Source organism: Thunnus thynnus, chromosome 16 (genome assembly GCF_963924715.1).
Source record: "Thunnus thynnus chromosome 16, fThuThy2.1, whole genome shotgun sequence".
Classification (NCBI taxonomy): domain Eukaryota; kingdom Metazoa; phylum Chordata; class Actinopteri; order Scombriformes; family Scombridae; genus Thunnus; species Thunnus thynnus.
In genome coordinates this window covers 881,278-891,144 of record NC_089532.1, presented here as the reverse complement: position 1 = coordinate 891,144, position 9,867 = coordinate 881,278, and the positions used below count along the sequence as shown (strand labels likewise).

General features: G+C 38.5%; 1 protein-coding gene across 4 annotated transcripts; it reads left to right on the top strand.

Moving 5' to 3' along the window:
* Positions 1–786: 786 nt before the first annotated feature.
* On the top strand, positions 787–7,561 carry zgc:109986 (uncharacterized protein LOC553566 homolog). 4 transcript variants are annotated; one of them, XR_010931759.1, is made up of 9 exons: positions 787–1,225; positions 2,465–2,586; positions 3,022–3,160; positions 3,272–3,393; positions 4,256–4,366; positions 4,847–4,953; positions 5,067–5,157; positions 6,456–6,731; positions 6,764–7,561. XR_010931759.1 is itself a non-coding variant. In XM_067613447.1 (8 exons), the coding sequence occupies exons 1-8, from the start codon at positions 1,129–1,131 to the stop codon at positions 6,570–6,572; spliced, it is 906 nt and encodes a 301-aa protein (XP_067469548.1). In that variant the 5' UTR covers positions 787–1,128; the 3' UTR covers positions 6,573–7,561. The 4 variants fall into 4 exon arrangements, 2 of the variants coding, with proteins under 2 accessions (XP_067469548.1, XP_067469549.1); XR_010931760.1 differs by having other exon boundaries at positions 788–1,225; positions 6,456–6,698; XM_067613447.1 differs by having other exon boundaries at positions 6,456–7,561.
* The last annotated feature ends 2,306 nt before the right edge of the window (positions 7,562–9,867 follow it).

Below are 9,867 nucleotides of genomic sequence, written 5' to 3'. Positions count from 1 at the left end.
AACAAAACTAAAATGAGAGATCGTACAACTGGCTCTTTGTATCTTGTAGAATTAATTTTAAAGTCTTTCTCTTAGTTTTTAAGGCACTAAATGGCTTCGCCCCCTTTTATATCACAGACTCTTTATCGTTTATGATCCTCCACGAACCCTTAAATCCTCCACAGCTGCTCTTTCAACTCTTCCCATGGCACAACGCAACAAACATATCTTTTTATTATAGCTGTCTGTTTTAATCTTTCATGATTTTCTCTAATTTTCTATTTAATGACAGTGTAACAGTGTAAATACTAGTTTATAAATAGTAACACTCATTTCCTCCGTGTGCGTGCGTGTGTGTGTGTGTGTGTGTGTGTGTGTGTGTGTGTGTGTGTGTGTGTGTGTGTGTGTGTGTGTGTGTGTGTGTGTTTGTCTGCTTTCAAACTTGTGTTTTTGGTGTTTTTGTTTTTGCTGCTGAATTGTATGTTGAGCTGCATCCTGTGCTTGAATGGTGTCATATAAATATAAAAATATATAAATATATTGATATATATAAAAGTTCATTAATTCATTCATTCATTCATGTACTACTTCATTCTAGAATATATAATATCAAGAGAAATCACTATATTTAGTCACTAATGAAGAAAACAACATGACTTTTCATTGTCAGGTCTCTGCGGGACAGAAATACTGTGATATTATTACGTTTTTAAAAGAAACTGATTCAGCTACAAGAGTCTAGAGGTTTTTTTAATTTCCTGCATAATCTCTTGTTCCACTTACAGTCCAGCAGGTGGCGGTAATGCGCCTCTAAGATAGTTTTCCAATCGCCATTAAACACTAAAGAAGAAGAGCAAGAACAGCTTCCGGTTCCTGCTTACGTTTCTTAAGGTCGTCTGAATATTTGTAGTGTAAAATAATCAGTGTCATTTTTTTAAACTACATATCTTTCGTCACTCACACCTGTGTGTGCGTCATATTATAAACGGTGACATCACTGTCGGAGGTAAAGGTGTGTTTCAATCTGCTGGTTGATGGTTTTATGACGTCAGTTCCCAGGATCCACCTTAAACACAGACACGTTGCTGCTGCTGCTGCTGCAGTCTGAACAGCAACACGCTCACGAACCGCTTCAGTCTGCGGATCATCATGAATTATTCTGAAGCTAAATGTGAACTGAAGCAGCTGCTGAGCAGAGTGAGTCCACCAGACCTCCCGAAGCTGCTGCACTGGATCAGGAACTCAGGTAACTTCACCTGTCCTGCACGCGCTCACATAAACACCTCATCTGTCCTGCACGCGCTCATATAAACGCCTCACCTGTCCTGAGGTGTCATTCCCTCCAATTAGATCAGATTGTTTATTAAAGGGTCACTCCGCAGATTTTCTATATGAGCATCAGTTTACTGGTCAAACAGAATTCCTGAAACTTTACAAAACTTTGATTAACAGCACAAACAAGAGTACTGATGAAGTACTGAGATCCTTTACTGCAGTAAAAGTACAAATACTCCATTACATCTAAAAGTCCTGCATGAAAAAACCTCCTACAGTAAAAGTACATAAGTATTATGAGCTTGATGTAGTTAAAGTATTGAAGTAAAAGTACATAAGTATTATGAGCTTGATGTAGTTAAAGTATTGCAGTAAAAGTACATAAGTATTATGAGCTTGATGTAGTTAAAGTATTGCAGTAAAAGTACATAAGTATTATGAGCTTGATGTAGTTAAAGTATTGCAGTAAAAGTACATAAGTATTATGAGCTTGATGTAGTTAAAGTATTACAGTAAAAGTAGTGGTTTGGTCCCTCTGACTGATATATTATTATATATGACATCATTAGATTATTAATAGTGAAGCATCAGTGTTAGAGCAGCATGTTACTGTTGTAGCTGCTGGAGGTGGAGCTAGTTTACACTACTTTATATACAGTTAGCTAGTTTAGTCCAGTGGTTCCCAACCTAGGGGTCGGGCCCCTCCAAAGGGTCAGCAGATAAATCTGAGGGGTGGTGAGATGATTAATGGGAGAGGAAAGAAGAAAAAACAAAGTTCTGATACACAAATCTGTTTTCAGTTTTTAGAAACTTAGTTCGTCAAGAGTCTCATTTTGTCCAAAACTCAAAGATGTTCAGTTTACAATCAGAGAAAACAGAGAAACTGGAATTACAGACGATTCATCTCGTATCAAAACAGTTGTAGATTAATTTACTTTTGATCAATTATTGACTTGAATGGTTTTAGCTGAAGTTTAATCATCAGCTCTGCTTCTCTTCACTGAAACTTCAAATATTTTATAAACGTGTCATTTCTTCAGACGTTAGCGGAGGCGTCTTTATTTCAGGCCTCCTCGTTAAAACACTGTGTGTGTGTGTGTGTGTGTGTGTGTGTGTATATATATGTGTGTGTGTGTGTGTGTATGTGTGTGTGTGTGTGTGTGTGTGTGTATGTGTGTGTGTGTGTGTGTGTGTGTGTGTGGTCCTGCAGATGAGCTGGATCAGCTGCTGTTGGACAACAGGACGGTGATGCTGCAGAGCATCGCAGACGAGCTGAGAGCCCGTCTGCCTCTGGACGCCATGTTACCCTCCGAGACCGCCGCCCACCACAAGGTACTACATATAATACTACATAGTATGACACAATACTGCATAATACTGCTGACGGATACTGCACACAGTACTACATAATACTACATAATACTGCTAACAAGTACTGCAGATGACTGCATACTACAGATTTAATGGATTAAAGGAAGTTCTGAATAAACGTTGACAAAGAACATTTACTCAACAACAGTACTTAGATACAGCTTAGAGGTACTTGTACTTGAGTTTTTGTAATTTATGCTATTTATACTTCTACTTCACTGCAGTACAGAGGAAAACATGTATTTTTTACTGAGTTTCACCTTGACCAGCAGCAAGTAAAACACTGTGTACACATGAATACATCAGCAGTACTAATCCAGTGATATAGATAACCTGTTCTGCATATGTAGTACTTTTACTTTCTGATACTTTGAGTAGGTGTCTGGTGTGTTTCAGATGCAGCAACAGTCGCGGCCGACGGTTCATGTGGACGCTTTCCTGTATGATGACGAGCAGGTGGACTCTCTGTGTGAGGAGGGAACCATGAGCCGCTCGTACTGCCTCAGCTGTGGATCCTGCAGGACCGCAGCGCTGGGTGAGGAACGCATCATCACCGCATCATCATCACATCATCACTGCATCACACACTGTATTTATGTACATTGTGAGAGTAATTTAAGGTGGACTCCTTCTTCTCTTCCTACAGATTTCATCTCGCACTCGTTCTCCGTGTCGGAGCTGCAGTTCCTGTTCCAGAACGTTCTGCCGGACCTGAGCGGCCGGACGCTGGTGGACGTCGGCTCCAGACTGGGAGCTGTGCTGTACGGGGTCAGAGCTTCTGTTCATATCACATCATAAAGCATCTATAACATATATTTCTATAACTCCACAGTCTGATGTGTCAGTGTGTAATGTGTTGGTGATGAACCTACAGAGAATCATCGTAGACTCTGCAGCTCCTCTCGGCTTTACGGAGCTTTATAGTGAGTTTCAGCTCATTGTTTATCTGTCCGGCTGCAACTTTACTGTTCTGGTTCACTCTCAGCGTCTCATAGCGTCGTTTCCAGAGAAAAAGCTGCTGAACACGACCTGCTCACAGTTAGCTGTAGACTAGCTGGTGAACATAGTGGAGCATTTAGCAGCTAAAGAGCCAGATATTTCCCTCAGGAGCTGGTAGAGAACAAAAACAGCTAAAAGAGAAACACGACTCCACATGAATGATAATGTTGCTCCAAGTTCAACATATCAACTTAAAGCTGATGATGAGTCAGAGTTAATGTTCTCATCTTGTTTCTGATAGAAACTAAACATCATTAATGTTTTAATGATCTCATGAGCAGAACGGTGGAATGAAACTGTCAGCAGCACAGAGACGTGCAGCGCCGCCCAGAGGCCAAAAAGAAAATAATATACTGTTTATGGAATAAAACATAGTTAAACAGAATAAACTAAAGTCAAAGAATAAAATGATATAGAAATAGATTTACATCATTGTAATTATAAGCAAAAAACTGTCAACTTAAAAATTTAAAAAAACAGAATTCAAACTGATTTTCATGTTTGTATAAAAATCTGTGCAATAAAAAACCGGATGTGTCTGTAAATCACATGCATGTGTGTGTGTGCGTGTGTGCGTGTGTGCGTGTGTGTGTGTGTGTGTGTGTGTGCGTGTGTGTGTTCGTGTGTTCAGGGTTATGTGTACAGCTCGGCCTCTCAGCTGGTGGGTCTGGAGCTCAGCGAGGAGTTCGTCAGGCTGCAGAACGACGTGCTGCAGAAATACAGACTGACTGACAGAGTTCAGGTTGGTCTCTGTGTATCTACTGTAACTCCTTAAAAAAACACACAGCACAGAAACAGTTAAATAAAGGTTTGAAGGTGTAACAGACTTGTATTTATATATCGTTTTGTGGGGGTTGTGATGCTCAAAAAAACTTTACACATCCTGGTAAGTAAACAGCACTGAAGAGGACGCTGCTTTAAACATCATGGACTCAAGACAAACACGTCATCAGTTAAAGACAAAGGCCTGGACGAGTCAAACGCCGTCAGGGTTCGCTAAACACTGATCTGTTAGCTCGGTGCTAGCGTTACGTTTCCTGGCTGAAATCCCATTTTTACAGCATCACGTGCTTCAGATTTTTTAAAATGATGGATTTCTTCTCATTACAATGACAGAAATGATGGAGATTGATCAACATTCAACATATATTATTATTATTATTATGATGATCATGTGTGGTTGGTGGGGCATTATGGGAGATTGAGTTTCTATCTCCTGCAGGTTCTCCACGCTGACGTCTGTACGCAGGACGTTCTGCTGCAGAACGCCGACGTTCTGGTGATGAACAACGTCTTCGAGTACTTCATGGAGCCCAGCGAGCAAGTCAGGTGAGGACACACAACACACAGAAACACACACACACACTCTAATACACACAACACACACACATGGAGTAATGCTGGTTGTGTGTGTGTGTGTGTGTGTGTGTGTGTGTGTTCAGAGCCTGGAGGTTCATCATGCAGAACTTGAGGAAGAAAGGATCTCTGCTGGTGACGGTTCCCAGTCTGCAGGAGAGTCTGAGCGCTCTGCAGGTGAAACTCACACTGACACACCTGACGCCAAAAGCATCAAACTGTAGATTCACGACTAAAACTGTAAACACACAGAGACGTGTTCTCAGATTTATGAAGCCGTGTGTTCCTATGGTTACGGCTCCACAGTTGGTCCAAGATGGATGAAGACCTGAATCAGCTGTTTTCATATCAACATGCTGCATCTGTCACTGAAACAGACAACAAACTACATTAATCACACAATAGTAATTAATCAAGATTAAGTTTATAAATGTGCCTTTGATTGGCATTTTACAAACTGATGTTTTAGATTCAACCTCAGCAGGTTCACATCCTGCTTTTATAAAAACCAGTTTATGTTCTGGAAATTAGTTTATGTATTAAAAAACATAAACTATGATGAAATGTACAATTACAATTTCACCATCAATTTAAAAACTACACAATAATGAAAAAGATGCAAATGGACAAATTAACTAATTATTCTTTTAATTAATTTTCGTTAATTGCTTCCCTTTTCTACGGAAGCCCTGAGAGGCAAGCGGGAAAAAAAAACATTCTGGTGATTTATTTTCTAAGTCGGATCTAAATAGTTTTCTGTTCTGTGTTTTTTTTTTTTTTTTTTGTCAGGATCATTTTTTTTAAGTGTTCGTTGTTGTAATTCTCATTTCAGCCACAAGAGGCTGAAGTGCAGCACTACTTCATGTTCTAAATAGAACTAAAAGCTTTCATGTTTTCTTCCAGGTGAGTTTTAAATCTCTGCATGCGCTCTAAACACAAGATACAAATATAATGTGCTGTTACTGTCATGTCTTTATTTTGTCACCTGGAAGAAAACATGAAAGCTTTGAGTTGTGTTTAGAACGTGAGGTTGTGCTGAACAAAGATGATCCTGGAAAAACCTTTTTTCACCTGTTCTTAAGTCATAAACACGGGAGAGAAAACAGTTTAGATCAGACTTAGAAAATGGATCACCAGAAGTTTTTTTTCTCACTTGCCTCTCAGGGCTTCCGTACTTTTCCTTGTATTAATGATCTTTTCATTTTATCCTCATTGGTATCATAAACATCCATTATAGCTGCTTTCAGGATGTTTCTGTGTCCAACGTCAGGAGTGAAGATCACGTCGGTGCAGCCGGTTCCTCTGATTGAGATTTATAACTCTAGATCTAAATAAATCTGATGAAATTAATAAACAGTCCCGTCCAATCAGAGTCCGTCTCTGCTTGACTGACAGCAGTTTAATTAAAGTTACTAACAGATTATTCTTAAACTCACTGCTTCCTGGACGGTTCTGTGTTTCCTGTTTGTGTCCAGCAGGAGGCGCTGCAGCCCGGCTGGGTGGAGGAACTTCCTGTGGACTACGACGTCTACCTGGGCGGAGACGCAGACCCCGACGCTCTCAGACAGATCCACCTGTACAGGGTCATGTGACAACGGACAGATCCACCTGTACAGGGTCATGTGACAACGGACAGATCCACCTGTACAGGGTCATGTGACCAGGACAGATCCACCTGTACAGGGTCATGTGACCACCAACAGATCCACCTGTACAGGGTCATGTGACCAGGACAGCTCCACCTGTACAGGGTCATGTGACCAGGACAGATCCACCTGTACAGGTCATCTGAATTGAACTAGTCTCAACTGGTCTGAACTGGCATGAATTGGTGTGGACTGCTTTTGAACTGGTCTGGATGGTTCCCAGTCTGCAGGAGAGTCTGAGCGCTCTGCAGGTGAAACTCACACTGACACACCTGAGGCCAAAAGCATCAAACTGCAGATTCACGACTAAAACGGCGTGAACACACACAGACGGGTTCTGTTCCTCAGGTTTATGAAGCCGCGTGTTCTCATGGTTGAACTGGATGCAGGAGCCTGAATCTTTTCATATCAACATGCTGCACCTGTCTGATCACCTGTCTGATCACCTGTCTGATCACCTGACTGATCACCTGACTGCTCACCTGTCTGATCACCTGTCTGTGAAACAAACAGGAAAGAAGAAGCGTTTCACTGCTTGTGTTGCACCAGCGAGGTTTTCTCTTTATAGCGTTTATACCATGTCATTAATTAATCAGATGGACTGTAACCATCATCATCATCATCATCATCATTATTAATCATCAGATATGTGATCAATGATTAACTTGTAGCTCATATCAAAACTGACTGTTTTGTCCCAGTTAAGGATAAAAAAGAATATTAACAGTTCTGACTGGTTTTAAGTTTCCTGTTTCTTTAACTGGTCTGAACCGGGACTCTTATTAAACCAGAGTTCCTACTGGTTCCAGCTCAGAGTTCTGTGTTTTTAAACCGTCCAATCAGAATCCAGGTCTCACGCTGGTCACTTTGTTGTCATGGAAAAGTGGTTTTCACTGGTTTGTTTTGCCCCTCTTCACTAAAGATGCTGGTCTGAACTGGTCTAACGTGTTACTGTGTTTGTGATGTCACTGTGATGTCACAGTGACGTCACAGCCATGTAGAAGAGCTGAAGACAAACCGGTCGAGTCGTTTTCTATCTTCAACCTCACAAATCCAGATGATACTTTCACTTTTTTTTTTTTAAATAATGATTTTATTCCAGAAACGTGTTTGATGAATCTACAAACAAGCAGGAATCTTCATCGTCAGCTTGTCGTCACTCAGTTTGTGTTTAATTATGTCTGACTATGAGAATTTCTGTTGAATCTCAACTTAACGAGTAATAAATGATAATTTTACCTAAAAAATATATCATCAGAGGAGGATGAACCACCATCATAAATAAAGTTAATCAACTGAAATTAAATAATTACATAAATTAAAATAAATAATTACATACATTCAAATACGACTAAATTAACAAAATAAATTACATAAAATTTAATGAGATCAAATTAGACAGCAGAATAAAATGAAATAAATAATCCATCAAACACTCAAACAAATCCATGAAATATGAACCAAACAGATTAATATTATAAAGTCACGCAGGTTGTTTATTTGTTGTTTGGAGGGAAAATGAAGGAAAGAGTCTGTTTACGGAGCAGCAGCGAGCTCATTGGTTCACAGTGAAAATATAAATAAAACATTTCCAGAATCCTCAAAGACTCTTCTAACTTATTAACTAACCTAAATGATAAATTAATATTCTGTCTGTTGTAAAAATAAAAAAGATGTTTTACTAGTTTCTTAATGACAAATGACAAATGACAAATATCTTATTAAGCATAATTTATACAACATGAACCTAAATTTAAAACATTTTATTATCAGTTTTATTTGTCATGAGAGAAAAAAAATCCTCATTTTCTGGATATAACAAGAAAACGTAACGATGTTCATTCTGCGTCAGTGTGACACGGTTTCAGACGCGTCACAGAAAACATCATTATAACCGGAAAAGTATTTATTAATAATAAAATACATTATTTCTTGTTTAAATCAGAAAATGTTTCAACATTTTTATTTAAATGTAAATAAAAAATGTTTTCTTCTTGTGAGAGAAAAACAATATTTATTGTATATATACAATATTTTAATTGATTTTGTTATTATATATTTTATAAATAGCAAAATATTTTCTTGTTATAATAAGAAATGTAAAGGTGTATATTTAACTGTGCTGCCGTATTCTGCATCAATGTTTTATTATTGTTTCATATTTTCATACAAAATAACACGTTAATATTTTTGTTTTTGTCATTTCTAGTTACTTATTAATCCAGTTACAAAGTATTTATTTAATTTATTGATCCAGATGGTTTATAGGAGTCTTTGAGGATTCTGGAAATAACTTCAGAACATTTCAGTGTTTTTCAGAGAAATATAATTTATTAATATACTGATAGATGGATTGATAGATACAGATATAGATATAAATAGATGTATATCTATATATAAGTTTATATGAATTAAGTAATTATAGAGTCTATATTTTAAACACATCTGGCAGCATCTTTGTGGTTGTTTACCGACTGATGACGCGTCACTATGCGTCATCACCGCTTCCTGCCGTACTCTTCTCTGACGTCACGCTCCATTTCATCATCGCGGTTCAGCGGGACGGTTTCCACGGCAACTATTGGCTGATGTCGGAGAAGTGACGGCACGGCCGACCAACCGACGCTGAGGAGGGCAGTGAAGCCCCGCCCACTTACTCACTCCGTCTGGTGCGTTCAGGGGAGCGATATCCGCTCGGGAAAAAAGACCAACACGAGGTACATTTTTTTTTGGCTTTTTCATTTTCGTGTTTCAAAAAACAATGATTAATAATTTAGAAAATGTTCCGCTGCCTGGAAGATGTTTTGTTTCGTTTTATTTGTTCTGTTGCAGGCTGAATGTCGGTCAGACACGATACTGAAGACCATGAGGAGGTTGTTTTGTCTTTATTGATGTGTTTGGTTTTACAGAAACAAATAAAGGAGAAAACAAATATAACAGTCAGCTTATTGACTAGCAATGACCAGAATTACACCATTATAAACTATATATAACTATATAACTACTACTGAACTACAGAATCACCACAGATGTGCATTCATGTAGCCCTTCTGACTAATCTCTTAAAAGAAACCAATAAGTATAAATACCAAACTCATGAACAATAAATACTGCTGAAGACTGTACACTTTCTTACTGTAATACATATTATATATATATATATATTATGTGTTATTTCACCCATTACATCACATATTATTCCTAATTATATGATCCTATAGTTATTATGATACTATCCTTT